General features: G+C 36.3%; 1 protein-coding gene and 1 long non-coding RNA gene across 2 annotated transcripts in view; one reads left to right on the forward strand and one right to left on the reverse strand.

The window, feature by feature from the left end:
• ITGA1 (integrin subunit alpha 1) overlaps nt 1-5,470 on the reverse strand; it is a 158,156-nt gene extending 152,686 nt beyond the window's left edge. Inside the window, exon 1 of the mRNA XM_077896008.1 lies at nt 4,775-5,470. Within this exon, the coding sequence (XP_077752134.1) occupies nt 4,775-4,835 (61 nt within the window). The 5' untranslated portion in view covers nt 4,836-5,470. The remainder of the gene's footprint in view (nt 1-4,774) is intronic.
• The window catches only part of LOC144312876 (uncharacterized), a 53,139-nt gene continuing 35,651 nt past the window's right edge, over nt 4,904-22,391 (forward strand). Inside the window, exon 1 of the long non-coding RNA XR_013378519.1 lies at nt 4,904-5,800. This is a non-coding gene — a long non-coding RNA (uncharacterized LOC144312876). The remainder of the gene's footprint in view (nt 5,801-22,391) is intronic.

Below are 22,391 nucleotides of genomic sequence, written 5' to 3' on the forward strand. Positions count from 1 at the left end.
CATATCATGTGGTATAAAAGCAAACATGGTAGGGACTTACATATTTCTGGGGGAGGAGGACCAATTTATCCCAGTGGGTTTCTTGGAAATGATGCTCTTGTGGGGACTTGAGGGTAAGCAAGAAGTGTGAGTAACTGCTTATGCAAAGGCCTGGAGACTTCAGCAGAGCTGGTACAACAGAAGAGCTAAAAGAAACTCAGTAATCTTGACAGGAATATATTCAGCTCATTTACATCTCTTGATACTCTTCTGTACTTGCTTTGAGAATGAATACAATTCTCCAGTCACAGACCACTCTGTATAGGCAATGTATTCTGATTTTAGTATTGTGGCAACAATTCCAAATATCTTTCATCTCAATTTTTAAAAATGAATTCAAATACACTATTTTGTGTTTCATACAACAGAAGGATTGTGTAGGTAAATAAAAGCATTTTGATCCCCAATTTTCTGGATATGTTTTAAACATGAGCTACTTTATAAGATATTTTAAGGGGCATATGAAAATTAAGCAAGTTCTAAATCTAATAGGAAGTTTGTTGGGTTGGAGGTGGAAGAGCATGGGCAGAGGAGCATCCTTTTAAGGAAGTAAACTCAACAGTTATAAGCTGTGGCACAAGAGTTTACACATCAAAACAGCATCACAACAGCAGGGAAGAAAAACAGGCACTAGTTAAACATACATATTTCATTGCTACTCTCAGTGCCTATTTATTAAACAAACATCCTATAAATTTACTGCTACCTTTACAAATATCATAATGACTAAAGAGTTTCACCATCTTCAGTAATTCTGACAGTCCATTGTATGCCCCTGGAAGTCATTTTTTTGTCATCGGTAAGTGTCTGATTTCCATATTCAGCCATCACCTCACTGGACTTCATTTTGTTTTGTGGTGTTTTTGGGTGCTGGGATCATGACCTGAGCCAAAGGCAGATGCTTAACCTACTGAGCCACACAGGTGCTCCTAGACTTCATTTTGAATAGGAAATCCTAACTGAAAAAAGTCACAAAGGAAGACACCTTGCTTTTAGGCTAACTAAAATGTTTCTAGGGAAGAGAGACATATAATTCAATTCTGTATATTCTTAATATCCAGAGAAACAGTCTTATTTTGAGTTATGATTAATGTAGGGTGGGACATCAACTAATTTCATTATATACCAAAAAGTCATGAAAATATCAGACACATCATTAATTAGGTCCTTATCAAAGTCTTTTAGACAATTATATGTGGCTCTAACATTCAGAGAGTTGAGCAAGAAAGAAATGGACTAGCATTTTGATAGACTATATGGCATATTATTTCACAGAATGATATTTGAGATCAGAGATCTAAGCTGAGCACAGGCTTTGCCATTTACTAGTCATCACACTTTAGACAAATTAATCTCTTATCATTTTGGTTTCTTCACCTCTAATATATGGATAACCATTCTAAAATTGTCCTTTTTTTTTTTTAGATTAAAGTGAAATAATGCATGCAAAGTTTTGGCACAAGATCTCACACATAATATGTTCCCAATAAATATGTGCCTTTCAGGATTACGTTGTGTTTTTTTTTTTTTTTTTCCTGTTATTGTATGTCTTAACCCTATTTCCCAGGAGATTTAATTCTGCCATTTGGACTTGGCCAATGAGTGGGCTGGGTTAAGACATTAGAGGGTGGGAGGAAAAGAAGGGGTATTTATTTTTCCTGCTTCCTCCTGTCTGGGTTTCAATTTTGGCTCTAGCTGCATTCCTCTTCCTATGTCCCAGCTCCTACCCAACAGCCCCTCTCCCATAGCTAGAGTTCCCAGTCAACCTGACATTGCTACCTCCTCAGGCCTAAGAGTGGTAATGGCTTCTCTTCCTACTGTTGATTCAGATGTTTCTTCTCACTATTGTTTGTCCTTAGGTGCGCCACCATCTTTTGTCAGTTCTTCAAACACCTCTGTAAACAGTCTCTTTACTAAACTTTCTTCAGTTAAATCCTTTGTGTCACTAGTTTTTTTTATTTTCTGGGACTTTGACATACATAAAATAATCTTTGTTGACCAATCATTTAAAAATATTGTTAAAAGTGAATACAACACAATTCTTAATCCAGTGGGAAGCTTATTGAGAGGGTGTGATTTGTTGTGATACAAACCCAGCTTTGAAGGCCAGAGAGATGGTAGGGGGTGGTGGAAAGGAAGGGTGGAGTTCTTTTCTAGATATATAAAACAAGAGTATATTCACAGAAGCAAAATGAGCATGAGGATTATGTAGAAAGTAAAGAAATGTGACTGGATATCATGGGGGAGTTTTCATTTCAGGGTTTTGGTAGGCAGAATAATGGTCTTCCAAAGATGTCATGTCCTGATCCCTAGAACCTGTGAATATGTTACCTTATATGGCAAAAGGGACTTGGCACATGTGGTTAAATTAAGGATCTCAAGATGAGGAGATTATCCTGTATTATCCAAGTAGGTCCAATGTAATTAGAAGGATCCTTATTAGAAAGAGGCAATAGGGTCAGAGTCAGAGAAGGAAATGGATGATGAAGCAGAGTCAGAGGGGAGGATTTGAAGATGCTATTCTGCTGGCTTTGAAAATGGATGGAGCCACAAGCTAAGGAAAGCAGGTGGCCTCTAGAGGCTGGAAAAGGCAAGGAAATGGATCCTCCCCATAGCCTTCAGAAGACACACAGCTCTGTCCACACCTTGATTTTAGCCCAGTGATACTTCTAACTTACAAAATTGTAACATAATATACTTGTCTTGTTTAAGCCAATAAATCTGCAATTTGATACAACAGAAATAGGAAACTGACATAGGTGCAGGAGGAGAAGGAGAGTGCTGGACTAGGGCAAACCCAGAGCCCTCAATAGAGAATTTTGGGTTTCATCTGAAGACACTGTTTTTGTTTGTTTTACTAAAAAGACTAGGATATAATGAAAATTAGTTATTAAGAAGATAGATTAGGGGTTGGGTTAAGACTGGCAGGAAGAAGAGCTCTCTACGGTAAAGAGTGAGTATGGTGATAAGACCCCAAGTTAGGTGTGGATTCTATGAATTGAGAAGTTTCCAGGAAATCTGACAATATGATGACTGAATTGAAAACCAACAAAGGAGAGGAAGAAGTCAAATTTCAAATCCTTATGTCGTGAAAGGGGCAGAAATGTAGCGCATATGAGGAACATATCGGTTGTGACACAGTAAATTCTAAATTTCAGTATGACTGAATAACACACACACACATCACACAAAAGGGAATTAAATGTTATAGTTTAGAAATATCTATGCATTATTTTTAAGCCCCCTTTTGCATTTAGCAAGACATATTATGCCAACAATTGCAGAAAACTCACAGTATGCAAGTGTGACTGTTATGGGTATATAAAGTAGTTAAACCTAAAAATATATATAATTGTAACTCTTAACCTCTATTTTTTTGAGTTTCATTCTTGTCTATTTAGAGGATATGCAAACTGCATTTGATCCTTTCTGTACTAGTGACTGCTTATTTGCTAAAATGAAAAAGGTACAACTTGAATAGTTGTAAAACTTCAGATTTTGTACAACAACAACAAAACACAAACAACCTTCAAAACGTCTGAACTGAAGAGGCATCCATTATAGGTCAAATAAGTGTAAAGGGCGGTGACGGTTGCTGGTAAGTTAAACCATCCGCTGGCTGTAAAGCTGTTCAGAAGTTACTACTGTTTGGATTACTGGACACTTCCTAAGTAGTGGAAAATGTCTGGATGAAAAGTCAATAGCTCATAATTAACTCTCTTCATACTGTGAAAAAATGTTTTGCTTGCTAATAATTCATTTCTCAGTAATCTTCATAAGAGGTAACTATGCTTGGGCATCTAAATCAGAGTAAACTGCCTGGATCACCCGTTTTAAACGCCAAAATGCTAAATTAACTAGTACCAATAAGCATGCCAGGAGTAAGGACACTGAACACTGGAATATTGATGATATGCTACACCCAGCCATTAGCCTAACCATTAGTCAGGTCACTTTCTTTTGCACAAAGCTTCGCCAATCTGCCTTTTTCTTTCACCATTTCAAAATATGACCATGGGTTAATTATCTGGAAAATCTTGAAAATGCTATGATTCAACCTTTTCCTAAACTGGATATAACTTTGCATTTCCAGTGTGTATTTTTAAGTAATTTTCATCCACAAGTAACAATAGTGTATTTTGCATCTAAAAAAATAGTATGCTCTGTGACTACCCCTTTCTCAATTTCAAAATGTCCCTCCTCCTTATATAGAAACATCATTTCAAGACAAGAAAAGCAATTTTGCCTTGCATTCCTTTCTTTCCTCGTTCTACAGCAGAAAAGATCTTTGAATACTTGACAGCAAGAAAATGCAATAATGTCCACTGTTGAGTAATCTGAAGGTAGGAACTTGGCATATAAATCCGGGCCCTCTAGTTACCTCCCTCTAAAAAAAAAAGAAAAGAAAAGTGGGGAAATGTCTTTCAGCAAAGTCCTAAAATACGATGTACACTGCAAAAACAACTTTAATTGTAAAAGCATTTCTACTCTGTAAAGTTTCCAGCGCTGTGTCCCTCCTACCATTGCGGGGGAAGGTTTTGTAACACACCAAAACTCGTAACCAAAAAAAAACGCAGAAACGCGGGTCCGCGCTCAGAGCTGCCCGGACCACCCGGAGCGTCCCGAGCGGACCAGCGCTCGGTCCACCTCCGGGGCCGCAGCGCCCGCGTCTCCCTCCCCACGAGCAGCCCCCGCCCCCGCCCCCAGATGCTCGGAGAAACGCAGGGTCGCTCACCGGTGAGGAGCCAGCAGCAGGCGACAGCGACCCCTGGGCCGGCGCGGCGTCGGGGGGCCATGGCCGGGGAGCCGCGGAGCCGGGCAGCGCGGGGCGCGGGCTCGGGGGCGGGACGCGGCGGGACGGCGCTCGGGGGCCGCGCGCTCCGGGCCCCTCTGCCGCGGGAGGTCTCCGTCTCGGCCCGGGCGGTCACGGCGTCCAGCAGCCCGAGAGCGAATTTCCTGTGTTTTCGACAAATGCCTCTAGGTTCTCTCCACGCTTTTCATATCCCCGACTCACTGCCCCATCGCCCGCCCCTTCCCGCGCTCGGTCTCTGAAATCCCACTGGCAGCCTCCCAGGCTCTGTCCGAGACATGGACAAATAAAGCCAGCTTCGCGGGTTCGTGTTTAGGCTAAAGTCCACGGGCTGGGCTGCAAAGCAGACCTTAAAGGGACATCTGCCTTTCATTGAGAGGGTGATCCCGCTCTCCGTGTCGGCGTCCTAAGGTGGGAGGGACGCGGGCCAGGGCTGGACCTTCTGGAGGGTGTCGCCGGCCCAGCGGCCCCGCCTTCACCCTACTTACTTATCCGTGGGTCTGGGCAGGGAGGGCACTTGGAAAGTGCCGGGGCCCTTGCCCTTAAGGGCAGGCTGGGTCCGATTGCGCAGGAGAAATTAAGATTGTGTCTGAAAGCGAACACATCTGGTATTCCCACCTCCCTCTCCTGCAGACACTTGAACTTCGCTGTGCCGCTGTTGTCTGGCACCGTGTGTGTGTGTGTGTGTGTGTGTGTGTGTGTGTGTGTGTGTGTGTGGAGAGGGGCATCCACTCTGACAGGCCCCTACAGATTTTGCTTTCACTTATGGAGCCTTTGCTTCCTGTAAGGTGATTTGGGTTAAACGGTGGTTGCAGCTAAACTTTTCCTTGGGAAGACTGTGAGAGAAAAGGAGAAAGAAACAAGAATGGGAAGAAAGAAAAAGAAGGAGAAAGATAAATGCAAGAGGGAAGAGAGGTTAAGGAAGGTTGGAAGCCAGTCTCCTTAGAAATGGTATGTGTGTGGGCTATTTTGTTTAAGTTGAATTAGGATGTTTGTACGCTGGGAATTGAAGCTAATAAAGAACTCGGGACATTGTTTTATTTCTTCTTGTTACAGACTTTTATAAGAATCCATTAAATCATGTTCATGTTACTCCTTCCTCCCCCACTCCCACTCTCTAAGTAACTAAATTTTGAGAAGTTAAGTGGATGGGTCAAGATTCTGGAGATGGTTAGTTACCCCATCCTGGGAGACCCAGGCCAGAAAAGGCATTTAAGAATTTGCACTGCTTCTGTTTCTTTTTGGGTGAGATGTAACAACCTCTCTGAGTCAAGAACCACATTCACATGTTAGCTTCATTGTTTGTTTGTTTAAAGCAGCTGCGTCTTAATGATTTTGAGAATTTCAAAGAAAGGGAAGAAGTGGATGAGTGGATTTGTGTTTATGGGTGGTGGGGGGAATCCAATCTATTCAATTCAGTTCAATTCAAAGCAACAACTAATTATCTCTATCTAGCAGGACTAGGGCTAGGCAGGACAAGACTGCCACCCAAAGGAGGACTCTGCCTGGAACACAATACAGGTGACATAGTATAGGTAACCCAGGAGAAGGGAAGGAAGAAGCCGATGGGGATGATTGAATAGATTGCTACTAAACAGATGATTATTGCAAGGCCTAAAAGCTGGAAAAGACAAAAGCTAAAGAAATGTAATGAAGATCAAAAATAGGATGGGCAGCTCTGGGAGGTTGAAGAAAGACCATCAAATCTCAGTAACAATGACCCGTTGGCTAAGGAATTCCTCTTCTAATTTATGTGTATGAAGTGATTACCTAATAAATATATTGAAAACACTGTTATTCCCTATTTCTAGCTTTCATATTTTCATTTCTTAGTCGTACTTTAATTTTTTTAATTTTTATTTATTTATGATAGTCACAGAGAGAGAGAGAGAGAGAGGCAGAGACCTAGACAGAGGGAGAAGCAGGCTCCATGTACCGGGAGCCCGATGTGGGATTTGATCCCAGGTCTCCAGGATCGCGCCCTGGGCCAAAGGCAGGCGCCAAACCGCTGCGCCACCCAGGGATCCCCCTTAATCGTACTTTAAAAATTGCACAAATAAATCTCTAGAAAAATCTCATATTGGATCACAGTTCAAACCCATCAGACATGATTTAGGCTCCTTTGCCTGCATTCAGTGATTTCATATCCCAATTTGGCTTTGCATCCCATCTTCATTAACCTGTATCATCGTCCTGCCTCCTGCTATTCCTTTTCCTGGGAAAGATCTGACAGGTAATCTGTACATCTCATCTCCCTGTCTACAGTCTCAGTTATGTCTTATGCGTCTTGGTATGGCCCATGGGCCTTTGCACAATAGTCAAATACTGATTAACTGGTTAATGCTTACTCATTTAAAAATCATGATACTTTTCTTAAAGTATCTCTTCAAATTGCTCAGTGTAATACAATACTGTATTATATGTATGTGTACATATATATGTATACATATATATTATGAAATATATATACAAACATATGTGTATATATGTATGTGTATATACCTATATACATATCCTATATGTGGCTCTAGAAAATTATAATATTACTTAATTATAAATGAAATAAGGAATTGTAAAATTATATCTTATTGAAATAAAGTAGGGTTAAAACATACTTATAATATGACCAAGGTTATAATTACTGAAAACTTTAGCTTTCTCTTTGAGGATTAATAAATAAATATTTTGAATTTAAAGTTTTGAAAATCTTCTTTAGGATTTGCAAACTAATAGTGATAACCAGCACTACCGGTGTTGTGGTTAAAGTTAACTTCTATATGTTTTATGAATATTATGGCAATATTTATTAATCTTCCTCATTTCACATAAATGCAAATATAGAGATAGAAAATAGCTATTGTTGGAGAATTAAATTTAAAATCAGTGCTCATTTTCTGAACTTCATTCAACAAATCTAAACATAAATTAATGTCATGCAAACTATTCTCTTAATCAATATTATCCTGAAAGGAAATCATATTATTGAGTAAACTGAGGCTTAGAGAAGATAAAAACTAGGGTCACAAACTAGTCATTACATGGGGTCACTGGACAGAAAATGCTAAGCTCTAGACATTGTATGCTGTCCTCTTCTATTTTACAGGAGATCTAATCTGATCAGATCTCTTCAACAGTTTGGGAACATTCAATGAAAAGCAGAAGTACCTTGAGAGGTTAGAGACTAAACTGATGAAGAATTTAGAATATAGAGTCTATAAAATGAGGCAAAAGTAATTCAGATTACTGGTTAATATCTCAAAAATAAAAACATACATTTCGCACAAAGTGTTTTCCTGAAAGGTAATCTAATATATTAAGAGTATAATTAATGGAGTAAATAGGTTCTTGGGTTAAATTCCTTGGATTCATGCCCAGGAACCACCCTGTGGCAGCTGTGTGATCTAGGAAAAGCTATACAGTTTCAGTGAGCCTTCCTTTTTTCAAACATAAAATAGGCATAAAAATACTGCCTCTCTTTGAAGACTATTGTGAGAATTAAATGAGATAAGCCGGGATCCCTGGGTGGCTCAATGGTTTAGCGCCTGCCTTCAGCAGGGGGTGTGATCCTGTAGTCCCGGGATCCAGTCCCACATCGGGCTCCCCGCTTGGAGCCTGCTTCTCTTGTGTCTCTGCCTCTCTCTCTCTCTCTCTCTCTCTCTCTTTGTGTCTCTCATGAATAAATAAATAAAATCTTTAAAAAAAATAAATGAGACAAGCCTATGAAGCATTTAGCAAAGTGACTAGATTAAATAGAAATGAATCATTCTTCTTCCCAGTTGTAGAAGAATTAGAATTAGACAGTGAGAATATAAGGCAGGTGTGTGGTGGGCCATAGGAAGTGTGGGGCACTTGACGGGATGAGCACTGGGTGATATGCTATATGTTGGCAAATTGAACTCCAATAAATAATAAAAAAAAAATAAAACACACACACACACACACACACACACACACACACACACACAAAATCCATCAGTGAACATACAGTTTTTGTCTTTCATTCTGTTCACTGATTATTTTTTTTTCTCATGTTGAACTCTCCTTGCATTCAAGAAATAAATTTCCATTTGTTGTGGTAAAAAAAAAAAAGAAAGAAAGAAAAAGGAAGTGATGTCATTTGATGGGCATCAAAAGAAAATTCTGGTGTTTGGCCAAAATCATCTCTATCAACTCTTGTTATTATTTCTGGAATCCTCTCCTGGAATCCTAACTTTGTATTTGGGAATTATCTTGAAGATATTCCAACAAAATGGGTACATTAAGACATCAGAACCCATTATGACATCAACAAGGATTCACTTTTCAAATTAGCTAGATGTCAACGGGATTTTTTTTTTAACAAGAAAAGAACATTTCAAGAAGAAGTTGGGAATAGGAAAATGTCTAGAGTTCTGCTTCTGGTGAAGGCCAGGGTTCTTTGGTAGTTAGATCATGGGTTCTCAAAGACACAGGATAAATAAGGCACTTTCACCTGAGTAGAAGGGCAGTGTCGGTTTTATTCAATAATAAGTATGTTTAAAATTGTTTCATGTTAAAATAAGAGAGTCTTATAAGAAAAATGTAAAACAGTGTTTTAAAAAAGTTAAATATGAGGTTTAAAATACATTTTAGTATAGCATTAAATTGTGCTTTCTTCCCCTCTCCTGCACTCTGAGGTGTTAAGGCTAGGTAGTAATGTCTAGAGCTGCTTTTGTTAAGATTTCATTAAGATTCAGATTTTTGAATTTTACTTTGTATATAGTCAGACAGTTGCTCTCCAAGACAGTGAGGCTAATTCACAGAGGTAACTCAAATGGGCAGTTATAAACTTAGCTGAATAATTTTTATTTATTTATTATTTTTATTTGTTTTAAAGAACTTATTTATTTGTTTGAGAGAGAGAGTATGAGAGAGCATGAGTGGGGGGATGGGCAGAGGGAGAGGGAGAGTATCAAGCCAACTTCCTGCTGAGCCTGGAGCCCCTACATGGCCTCAATCTCAGGACCCTGAGATCATGATCTGAACAAAAATCAAGAGTCAGAAGCTTAAGCAACTGAGCCATCCAGGCAACACAGTTGAATAATTCTTAAGTTCCTGCTGTGTACTGGACTCCAGGGCTATGTTCTGCAGAGGCAAAAATGGGCAAAACATTTGTTTTTCTACTGAAAATCTGCTGCACATTAATTTCTTTCATTTGGTACTAGGAAGAGAAAATAAGCAGGTTTGTTCCCAATTATAACATTGACACGTTTCATTTCAAGCCTCTTAAATTAAGCAGTCTAGTGGAATTACCATATTAGTGTTGTTACTTCAACTTGAGAACCCGTGATTGCTTTTTCTATGACCAAAACAAAGTCAATAATGTAGAGCTTAAACTTCACCACCAAACAAACTTTTTTTTGTTGTTGTTATTACATAATGTTCTTGTGTGAATGTTTTTTCACTTAAAATATAAAATAGGTGTTCCTCCCACCCTATTTCCTGAACTAGGTCTATGCCAGAAACCTGGTCCAAAGACATTTGGGCAATTGGTACTTAGGGAAAAAAAATGAATTTAGAATCCTGGTGAAGGACAGTTCTTAATACTGTAGGAAACTCCTAGAACTTACTGGCAGACTTCAACATGAGTGACACACTAGGGCTGCAGGGTGGGATGGAGTACCAGGGTGGTGCCCTGGCAAGAATATTTAAGTCATGGCACTCTGACTCACAATAACCATCACAGATGAGCAGTAACATTTCAGATGCATTGCTTGATGCCTTAATTTGCAATGTGAGTTAATTATTTTTTAAGCTATTAGGCAATTCTAGGATTATTTTAGCAGGTTGATTTAATTATTTTCCTTTAACCTGCTTGTAAAGAGTTAAAGCAAGTAGGTGGGCTATAAAATCTCAAGACTTAAAAAAATATTATATAAATAATTATTAGTAACTAAACCAAGAAGATTGCTTATAGTAGTAGTACTGGGTCACTAAATATATATGTGGGGAAATACTCTTTTGTAGTTAATAAAAAATAAATAAGTCAAGAGAAAGGAAGTGTATTATTTGGCTCTGAAATAACACTTAAATAGCTTGTTGTACAAATTATGTGGCTATTTTTCATCTGCTCTACTAGAACATAATCTATACCAAGACAGTCAATTATTCAAGTTTTTGTTCTATAGGGTAAGGACTGATTTGAAAGGCCCTGCACTCAAGGAGGAGATCCTGGGGCTTTTCATGAAAGACCCGTAATTAAGTGATCTGTCTCCAGAAAAGGAAAGTACTGGGCAACTAAGAAGATAGAGCCAGTGATTGGGAGTCAAAAGCCCACTAAAACTGCCAGGTAAAGTGAGAATGAAAAGTGAGGTGTGATTTGGCAATGCAGATGGAAGCACTCTGCAGCAAGATTTGAACCAGAGGCTGGGAAAATTGAAAACTAAGGCCATAGATACCAGGATCTGCCTGAATTTTTATTTCATGTGGGCTCAAATGTGCTACCAGGGAACAAGAGAAATGTTTAAAATATCTACTATGGAGCTATTAATCTGATCCATAAAAAGTAAATAGGACAAGTAATTCTAATATTAGTGTATTAGCAAGGCTAATAAAAATGATAATATTAATTAAGCAACTATATATCTCAGGGGGAATTCCAGTCACAAAAAATAAGAAACATAAAAAAGGAAACTTTTTATGGTATTACATTTCTTTTGAGTCTCAATATACAAAAAGATGATTCAGTGTTTCCCTCTCCTCTTTTTTTCCCCCTGGAAACGACTTTTTGTTGTTGTTGTTGTTGTTTGTTTTTTAATTTAATTCATGCTGAGAAGAAAAGAAAAATGTAAGAATATATGACCAGAAGAATGAGTTTTCATTTTCACAGAAGCTATAGAAAGTTGTTGAATTCCTTAGGTGAAAAAGAGTCATAAAGGATGTAAGAATAGAGAGAAGCAGCTTGAGGTGGACAAACTGGACCCAGAGCTACTACAAAGACAAGGATGGAAAGCATTCTGACAAGCCCAATCACTTAGAGCAGTACTTCATTTGCTAGCACATAGTAGTTGCACAGGAGCCTAGTCGGTGCCTCCCTATCGTTCATCGACCTACAAGTTGTTGAGTAAGCAGAATATATCATCCGTATCAGGATCATTAACCATAGCCAGTTATTGCGTTGGCTTAGGGGTGGTTTGAGTCAACCCACATATGACTACCCATGAGTACAACATACCTGTCAATAGGAAAAACATTTCTGGAATTATGAATTAAGTACTGCACCTCCAAATATCCATTCCTCCATAAAAGTCATGGCAACATTGGTAAAAACTGTCAAAATGAACTTTTTAAAACTCTGAAATTAAACAAAGAGTTGCAATTTTTTTTAAATCAAGAAAGACAGCTGAATTAAAAAAAAACTACCTAATTCTTTGAGAAAAATAAACAGAAGTTCAGAGACCTGTGGGACACCATCAAGTGCACCAATATATGCATGATGGAAGTTCCAGAGAAGAGACAACAAAAGGACCAAAAAGCATATTTGCAGAAATAATGTCTGAAACCTTTCCAAATTTGGTGAAAACTATTAATATTCATATCCAAAAAGCTTAGTAACTCTAAGATAAATCCAAAGAGTTTCACACCTTGACTCATCATAGTAAACTTTCAGAAGCCAAAGAGAAAAAAAGAATAATGAAAGTAAGAGAAAAGGACTCATCATATACAAGGGACTCTCAATAATATTTACTGATGACTTTTCTTCAGAAATCATGAAGATCAGAATAGAGTAGGAGGATATATTCTAATTGTTGAAAGAAAAGGATATTAACCATATCCAGCAAGACTATCCTTCAAAAAAGAAATTTAGATATACTCAAATTTAGAAATACTGAGATAAGTCATTGCTAGCAGAACTACCCTACAAGATACACTAAAGGAGTCCTTCATTCTGAAGTGAAAAGATACTAGACTGTAACTCAAATTTACTTGAAAAAACAAAGAACACCAGTAAAGATAATTAAATATGTAACTGTGGAAGAAAATACATATACATTCTGTTTCTTTTCTTTTATCATATTTTAAAGATAACTATGTGAGAGCAATAATTATTATGTTGATGGGCTTATAGTTAGTAAGGTGGAATTTGTATAACAAAAGAAGGGGAGGGGGACTATACTGGAGCAAAGTTTTTGTATACTGTTGAAATTAACTTTAACTAGATTGTTAAGTTAAGATGCTAATTGTAATCACCAGGAAACCATGAAGATATTAACTTAAAAAAAGTAAAAGAAAACACAAAGGAATTATCATGGTATGCTATAAAATATCTTTAACAACAACAAAGGCAGTAATGGAGGAATTAAGGAAGTTTTCTGAAATTAACTGAAAAGAGATCAGAAACTTAAATGTAAGAGCTAAAAATATAAATCACACAGTAGAAATATAGTAGTAAATTTTTATGACCTTGATTTAGGCAATGGTTTCTTAGAAATAGGTATTTCTTCAAAAAACTTAAACATAAAGTTACCATATGACTCAGCTGTGCCACTCCTTGGTATGTGTATGTGTGTATGTGTATGTACCCAAGAGAACTGAAAACGTATATCCACAGAAAAACGTGGACATCAATAGCACAAGTAATAAAAGACAAAAAAAAGATAAATAGATTAGATCTTATTGCATTTTAAAACTTTTTTTAAAACTTCAAATGACATTATCAAGAATGTAAAAAGACAACCTACATGATGGGAGAAAATATTTGCCAATCATAAATCTGATAAAGATCTAGTACCCAGAATACATAAAGAACTCAACAATAAAAAAAAGGCAAGAATCAATTCACCTAAAAACAAAGTTTTATATATATATATATATATATATATATATATATATATATATATATATATTTTAATGATAGAAATAGAGAGAGAGAGGCAGAGACACAGGCAGAGGGAGAAGCAGGCTCCATGCCGGAAGCTGGACGGAGGACTCAATCTGGGACTCCAGGATCGGGCCCTGGGCCAAAGGCAGGCGCCAAACCGCTGAGCCACCCAGGGATCCCCTATATACACATTTATATTAAGAAGAGAGAAACATAGCCAATAAACACATGAAAAGATGCTAAACCTCAGTTACTGAAAAATGTAAACCAAACCCGTAATTACTTCACTCTCATTAGGATGACTATGACAGTAACAAGTGTTAGCAAGGATGTGGAAAAAGTAACACTCTCATAGGTTGTAAAATGGTGAAGCCAGGTTAGAAAATATGTATTTCTTCAAAAAACATTAAACACAAAGTTACCTTATGACTCAGCAATGCCACTCCTTGGTGTGTGTGTGTGTGTGTGTGTGTGTGTGTACCCAAGGATCTGAAAACATATTTCCACACAAAAACTTGTACACAAATGCTCATAGTAGCAGTATTCAGAATAATAAAACAATGGAAACAACTCAAATGTTCACTGATTGCTAAATGGATAAATAAAATGTGCTATATCCATACATGGGAATATTACTCAGCCATAAAAAGGAATAAACTACTAACACATGATTCAGCCTAAGTGAATTTCAAGAACACTCAAATTAAGAGAATATAGACACAAAAGGCTGCATACTGCACATATTGTGTGATTTCATTTATATTGAGATGTCTCGAAGAGGCAAACACGTAAAGAAAGAAAAGTAGATTAGTAGTTTCCAGGGCCTGGAGGAACAGGAGAACCAAAAATGACGGCTAATATGAAAGAGATTTTTTTTTTAGGATGATGAATATGTTCTAAAATTAGATGGTAGTGGTAGTTTCTCAACTCTGTGAATATATCAGAAACCAGTGGAACTGTATACTTTAAAAGAGTGAATTTTATGTAATAATGAAAATAATATTAAAAAATAATACTGTGCTAATAAGAGATTAAGAAGTCTAGTCTACATGTACAGTAGTAGAATTAATGAAGAGTAGTTTCTTTTTTTTGAGTTTCATTAAAATTAAAAAATTTTATTCCATGAAAGATACTGTTTTTTTTATAATAAATTTATTTTTTATTGGTGTTCAATTTGCCAACATACAGAATAACACCCAGTGCTCATCCCGTCAAGTGCCCCCCTCAGTGCCCGTCACCCATTCACCCTCACCCCCCTCCCTCCTCCCCTTCCACCACCTCTAGTTCATTTCCCAGAGTTAGGAATCTTTATGTTCTGTCTCCCTTTCTGATATTTCCCACACCTTCTTCTCCCTTCCCTTATATTCCCTTTCACTATTATTTATATTCCCCAAATGAATGAGAACATATAATATTTGTCCTTCTCCGATGGACTTACTTCACTCAGCATAATACCCTCCAGTTCCATCCAAATTGAAGCAAATGGTGGGTATTTGTCTGAAGAGTAGTATCGTCTTTAACTTTTGGTAAAACCATTTAGGCTACGTATCTACACTGGAGTATGAGGAATAATCAGTGATTCACAATCACTGCTTGCTATACTTTCTGGTAATGTGTAGAGATTTGAGAGCAAAATATCTTGATTACAAATTGTAGTCTAAAATATTTTGCAGAAAAAAATGAAATATTTTGCAGTAATTTGGCTGCAATGCATAGAGATGCAAGACAAATGAAAATTAATACATTCTTTCTTCTCAATTTGTTGCGTGTAAAAGTTCTAGAGAGCAACATGGAGTATTATGTGGACAGTGATAACAAACAGAAAAACTACCAGCCTTCTTCAAAATAGTTTGTTTAAATGTTAGTAATTGGTTTACTATTTGTTGAAGTGCTGATTCAATAATATCTATTAATTAGGACAATGTATTAAACAATATAAAATTGACCCAGATTATCTCTGTTGATCACAAAACTTTAAGGCACTTGTATAAAGTAGATGAGAAAAACAAATAGCACAGAGTATATTCAGTGGGAAAGATCTCTAGAAATCAACATATGACCATGGGCAAGATGAGCATTACAGAGAAATGTTCTTCCATTTGCTCCCACTCCTGTCATTGAATCTGTGCTTTTAACTATTTTAATAAGGTTTGATGTCCTAAAATTGAACATAGGAAGAAATACTGGCAATAAAATCTCAACGAAGAAGCAACTTCTAGTGATCTCTCATTAACCCCTGTTGCATATTTTAAGAATTATTCCGACTCTTATTTAAAAAACATTAGATGGAATCAAAGTTGACAGAATGAAATAGAGACTTGAACTAACTCTGTATTCTATAGGAGTTTTAAGGGATTTTCTTACAATGGTTAAAAAAAAGGGAAGTCTTGATTGTTCTTCACTCAAAGACTAATCAAGTCAGTAAATTAAGCAAGTCTAGTTGTATCCTAATGTTTAAAACACATGTACAACTGTGAATGCACAAGTAAGCGGACACACATAAATACACACAAACATACATATACACATGCAAATCATTCACAATATGACACAGGTCTATGCAGAAGCACACATTGAGGTTAAGAATGCTCATCTATCTAGTTATATGTGGCTCTTTGCAATATTTTAATCTTTTGCTTTTTAAATTGACTTTACATTATATAGATTCATAGGCATCTAAGCAATATTATCTTCTATCTTTGCAAAGCTTTAGTCTCAGGTCATGATCACAGGACGCCCAACAGGAAGTCTGCTTGAGATTTTCTCTCTCTCCCTCTGCTACTCCCCAAATAAATAAATCTTTAAAAAAATAAAAATAAAAAATGAGTCTAAGGAGTTATTACCTATTATAAATATTCATTAAAAAAGATCTTAAGTGTCATTTATATGACATTTTATAATTACTGAGAATTATTTCATTTATTTATTATATTTGGTTTTCATAATTTCCCAATTAGGAAGGTCGGGTAGGTATCTGTAATTTACTTTAGTTTTCAGGAGTCCAGAGCCATACAATAGATGGAATTGCCAAAATTGATACCTAACTCTGGAGGTTTTTTTTTTTTTTTTTTTTAATTCTGTGTACCCACAATCTGGGAACATTTTTAAAAGAATTTTTAGAGAATTTACTTTATGTTAAGCTGGTATTTTAATTCTTGTCTGTTTGTAGTAAATACACAAAAAATATTCAAATAAATCTCTGGGACACATCTGTTTCCTGTTCATTGTGCACATCAAGTTATAAGTTTTTGGAATGAAAAGTGGCATTTAAAAACCTCAAGAAATGACAATAGTAGCAGTGATGATGTTTTTCGGCTCTTACTGATAATGTGGGAACTGATTATCTCAAAAGCTTTTTATAAAATAAAGCAAACTTTGGAACATATTCAGCTATAAAATAAAACTTGAGATGATAAACCTTGAAACCAAGAGTGATAAAGAAGAGTTTCAACAAAGAACTTAGTGATTTTTAAACATGCCAATATTTCTTTTTTTTTTTTTAAGATTTTTATTTTTTTATTTTTCATGAGAGACACACAGGGAGAGGCAGGGACATAGGCAGAGGGAGAAGCATGCTCCATGAAGGGAGCCTGATGTGGGACTCGATTCTGAAACTCCAGGATCATGCCCTGAACCAAAGGCAGACTGATTAGTTATTGAGTTTCTCTCAGTAATTTTCTGATTTTCCAATTTCAAGGTCTTTCTTATTTTTATTACATAATTTCCAGATATTTGATATTGATGTTTTTGTATATGAGTGTAACTGATATTTTCATTTCAGTTTTTCTTCTTATGTAGGTGTGTGTGAATATATATGTCTTTTTTATATATATGTATGTATGTTTATCTTAGGATTTTTCACATGTTGACCTTATGCTAGGGAACCTTCCTAAATCAGTAAAACTAAATTAGTTTCTTTTTTCCAACCATTATTATTGTTTTGTTTTTTTCCTCTCTGTAAAAGCTAAAACTTTCTGTAAAATTTCAATAGTAGTGTTGCAGTGTTTCTAATTTTTATATAATTTTGTTCTAAATTTTAAAAGTATATATAATTAGTGAGAAAGCAGGCAACATTTTATCTTTCAGTGTAATATTTGCAATAATATTTTTTGTAGATTCTCTTAAGTTGTAGTTTTAAACACACATCAGACATCAAGAACTAAAAAAAAAAAAATTGTACTAAGGCAAAGAAGAGATTGCCTCTCTCCTTTCCTTTCCCTTACTTCCATTTCTTACCTCCTTCAAAGGAAGGTTTCTGTAGTCTGGTTATTTTCTGTAGAAATCAAGGGTTCCTCACTAGGAATAAGGCCTTTCTATCACATATGTAAGTATATATATGTCTATATATGTATATACATATGTGTATGTATGCATGTATTTATCTCCCACTCTGTCAGCCATGACCCAGCAGATAATAGAACTTACAGCCAGCAGGGAGTTCAAATACAGATAACTGTTTACAGAGATGTAGTTAGGGCTGGGGGAACCAACAAGGCATGTGGGGTCGTGAACTATTTCCGCTTTTAGGCCTCTAGGTCCAAAGGAAGGAGATGACATTACCAAAAGTCTTAGAAGGGAGAGAGTATCCAACAGAAGCTGCCCTTATAGAAGGAGGCAGCCAGTGGTGTGGAGTAGGGGTGAAGACAGAGCCTAGGTGAGAGGTAGCTAGAAAGGACACCAAGAAACACCTACTTTCTCCCTTCTCATGCTCTCTCCTGCCAGAGGCTCCTTTAAGCCTAACCCTCTAATGGGCCAAGGGACACGGATAGTGCCATCCATAGGGGTCAGTCTCCCCTGGGACACATAGAAGAGTGGAAAAGCACAAAGAGTAGAACTGGGGTGGGTAGCAAATGGAGAATAACCAACCACCATCTCCAATGTTTCATTTTCTTAGTCTGGCTGCCTAGCTTTCTAGGTGAATTGACCTCTTACAGCGTTGTGCTCTTACTTAAGTGAGCACTTCTTCCTCAAAGGCTGGGACAATGGATTATCTGTAGGGCCACCTGACTAGAGCATGCAAGGCCTCCTTCTGCCCCTGCTCTCAAGCCCTAGGATCCGAATTATTGGTGGTGGGGTTTTGGGGTGATGAATTTTCTAATAGGTCCCTATAATTTTAGGCTTTCCATGTCTCAGAGTTAATTCATGAGAATTGAAGTCAGGGCCATAATCTTGAAGCAGAGATCCTGGGGGTCCTTATACAGAGTTGATTTGCTCTGATGGGCTACAGCCCTCTCAGCTAACTTTAATCAGATTAGGACATTGATTGTCATATTGTCCCATATCTTGAGACTGATAGCATTCCTCAGAGGCTCCCAGGGATTCTGGCTGTGCTCAAAGCACCAGCAGGCATATTCCAGTTAGATGAAACTACATAGACTAGAAGGGCCCTTGTCCAAAAACTCTGAAATATTGTTTCTATAAAATAAAAATGTTTTGAAACCAAATTCAATATTCAGTCTTGTTTAACACTGGAGGTTCAGACCATATACACTCCTCAATGTGGTAAAAAATATATTTGAAATAAACTTTCCTGTGTTACATTTGTGTGCAGCTCTGATTCTCATTTTAGGAAAGAAAACTTCTTGCCAAAAGACACTGGAATCACCCTTAAAAATGCATCTGTTAGGTATCATGTAAACATGAACTAATATGAAAATAATTAAATATTATTAAAGAATCTTATTTTCCCATGTTTTAAAGGTTGTTTAACTTCAAGTTAACTTCAAGTCAGGGAGAAAATTATAACCAACACATGGAATTAACTGATACATTCTACTGAATGACACTATTAATCCAATGAGACCCTTGAAGAATTAAATATTTTCAAAATATGAAGACAATTCACTGGGTGTTATTCTATATGTTGGCAAATTGAACACCAATAAAAAATAAATTTATAAAAAAACACACACAAATATGAAGACAATTATAACCAATACTATCATTGTTATTACTGAAAAAATGTCCTTCTGTAGTCTTTCCCTTATGTCAGAAATATAGTGATGAAGTTGAAGAGGGAACTACAAGAAGAAAATGCTTTAAAAGAAATTTTGAAACATACAAATAAGGAAATAAGGATACTAGATTGTACTGCTATTGAATTAGCCACCCTTGAGATTCTGCTGCTTGATGGCTTGATGTATCAAAAATCATCTTGTCTATCAAGATTTACATAGGGAAGGATCACAAAATCTCAGCTGAAACCCTCTTGTCTTTATTTTATTTATTTTTTAAAAGATTTTATTTATTTATTCATGTGAGACACACAGAGAGAGGCAGAGACACAAACAGAGGGAAAAGCAGGTTCCTAGCAGGGAGTGTAAAGCAGGACTCAATCACGACCTGAGGCAAAGGCAGAGGCTCAACTACTGAGCCACCCAGATGCCCCAACCCTCTTGTCTTTAAATTCAGATTTTTTATTAGCTCATGTATCAACACAAACTGTGAGGTCTTCTTTTAAGTGCTGGAGTAGGAAAAAGGTTAGGGACATAGAGAGTAAGGGTGGGGACATGTTGGAGGGAGGTCTGGACAAATCAAGGGAAGTGAGAAAGAACACATGCTACCTAATGGCCCCACTACCTGCTATCTCATAGCACAAAATACTGGAGAAAACAATGAGTGTGTTTTCTAAGTAGCTGAACAAGTGGGGTCATGAAATGTTCACATGCAGGAATAGGAATCTGGAGCTACAGTTTCAATTGTGAAAAATCTGGGGATGGGCAAGGAGAATAAAAATCTATGCTTTTGTTTTATCTTGAAAAGGCTGATAAGAAGCTAAATTACATAGAAGAACACAGAGCAAGTCAGTGGATCAGGGCAAAAATCTGCTGGTGACAGAGAGAGGATGGTGGTAGAATGGTTTCCTTATTTAAATTTAGTTTGCAAATTTAAAACTGATTATGTATCTCAATAAAGCCTTTAAATCTGTTTATCAGTAGGACCTACCACATATGTTTAAAAAGATATTTATTATTCAGGAGCTTATAAGAGGTCTTCAGAATTTAGCAGAGAATATATGAGAAGCCTGTGCTTTAATTTCTTGATTCAGTGGCTTAATAAATATTTATAAAGCACCTACTATATGCCAAGCATTATAAAACATTATAAAAATATTTGTCACTTACTATAAGTTTTTTCTCTACTCCAGAACCTGTAAGAGTGGTACGTGTGTGTGTATATTTCAGATGTTTTGTTATATAAAAATGGAAAGACTTATCAACGTGTTTTGTAAAGATAATTTTTCTAGAAAAAAGCCATGACCTGCTGAAAAACTTTTGGACAGCCACACAGTAACACAAAAAAGTCAGCCTTGTAAACAAGGATTTCTGGAAGTTTGATTTATCAGGTCCTCCGCCCATTTTCCTGTCACACAGGATATAATAGCTTTTGTTAAAATGCAGTGTGACACTAAATAACTGGCAGTTACTGAATGTGTTGCTTATTATTTGGATCATTCTATAGAGCTAGATTTATACGAAATCAAATATCTTTTAATATATATGCTATATTGATATCAAATAAATAAATTAAGAGTTTTTAATTAACTATTCAGGCACAGAGACTAGTATTTCATACATGCCAAGAATGGCTTTATTTTTTAAAAGTTCTGTATTCATAGTCTAGATGCAGAGTTAATCACTTTCTACGAATCAGAATTAAGACCCATCATCCTATTTCATTTAATCATTGCCTTCTAACATAAGTTCTACTAGAATGAGCTGTCATTTAACAGTGGACCTTCTTAGTGAGAGAACAACAACACATTTTAACCTAACAGCTTACTCAAGTCACATTTTGTTGTTATTTTATTAAATTTTATATTTGAACCAAGACTTTACATGCTGTTGGTGAATATATCTACTGTCTTCTATAGATGTAATATCTACTGTAACATATTAATGTTATGATGTAGTTTTGGTTTTTGGACCAGAAGTTACTAAAAATTATTAATCATATATATTCTCCTCTTGTTTTTGACTGAGTCCACAATTGTAGGGCAAGTTTGGGTACAGATTTAAGATTATTTAACTTTATGTGCTATATTCGCTGAAAATTATTCTATTAGCTAAGTGACTGCTGCTATCAGGTAGGAAGGTTTGTATACAAATCCATCCATCCATCCATCTATTCATTCATTTAATCTTCAGAATTTATTGAGCACCTACTACATCCCAAGTCATTTTTATTTTTTTATTCCATTTGCATAATAGCTTTATTTATTTATTATTATTTTAAAGATTTTTTAAATTTATTTTTTATTGGTTGTTATTCTGTATGTTAGTAAATTGAACACCAAGTCATTTTTAGATAGTAAATAAGATAGACACAGTCTCTGCCATCATGAAGCTTAGCATTTGTTAGAAGGAGATAAACAATAAACAATACATTAATAAACAAGAAAACATCACATAGTAATAAATATTACACAGATAATTATAATGGAGTGGCTGCTTTTATTTGGATAGTCAGAAAAGATCTGTCTGAGAAAATGAGATTTAGTGTGGCTTTTGAATAAAGACAGCCTTGCAAAGTTCACATAGGTAATCACCTAAGTTAATATGAAAAGCAAAGTTAAAAGAAAACTTAAATCAAATAAAATCTTTTTGTGCCACAAATTTTTCCTTACCCACTCCTGCACAAATATACACACTTTTGGTCAAGAAGACTGCTGAACGTGTGTGGATATGGAACAAAAGTGGTATC

The sequence above is a fragment of the Canis aureus genome, chromosome 4, assembly GCF_053574225.1.
Source record: "Canis aureus isolate CA01 chromosome 4, VMU_Caureus_v.1.0, whole genome shotgun sequence".
NCBI lineage: Eukaryota > Metazoa > Chordata > Mammalia > Carnivora > Canidae > Canis > Canis aureus.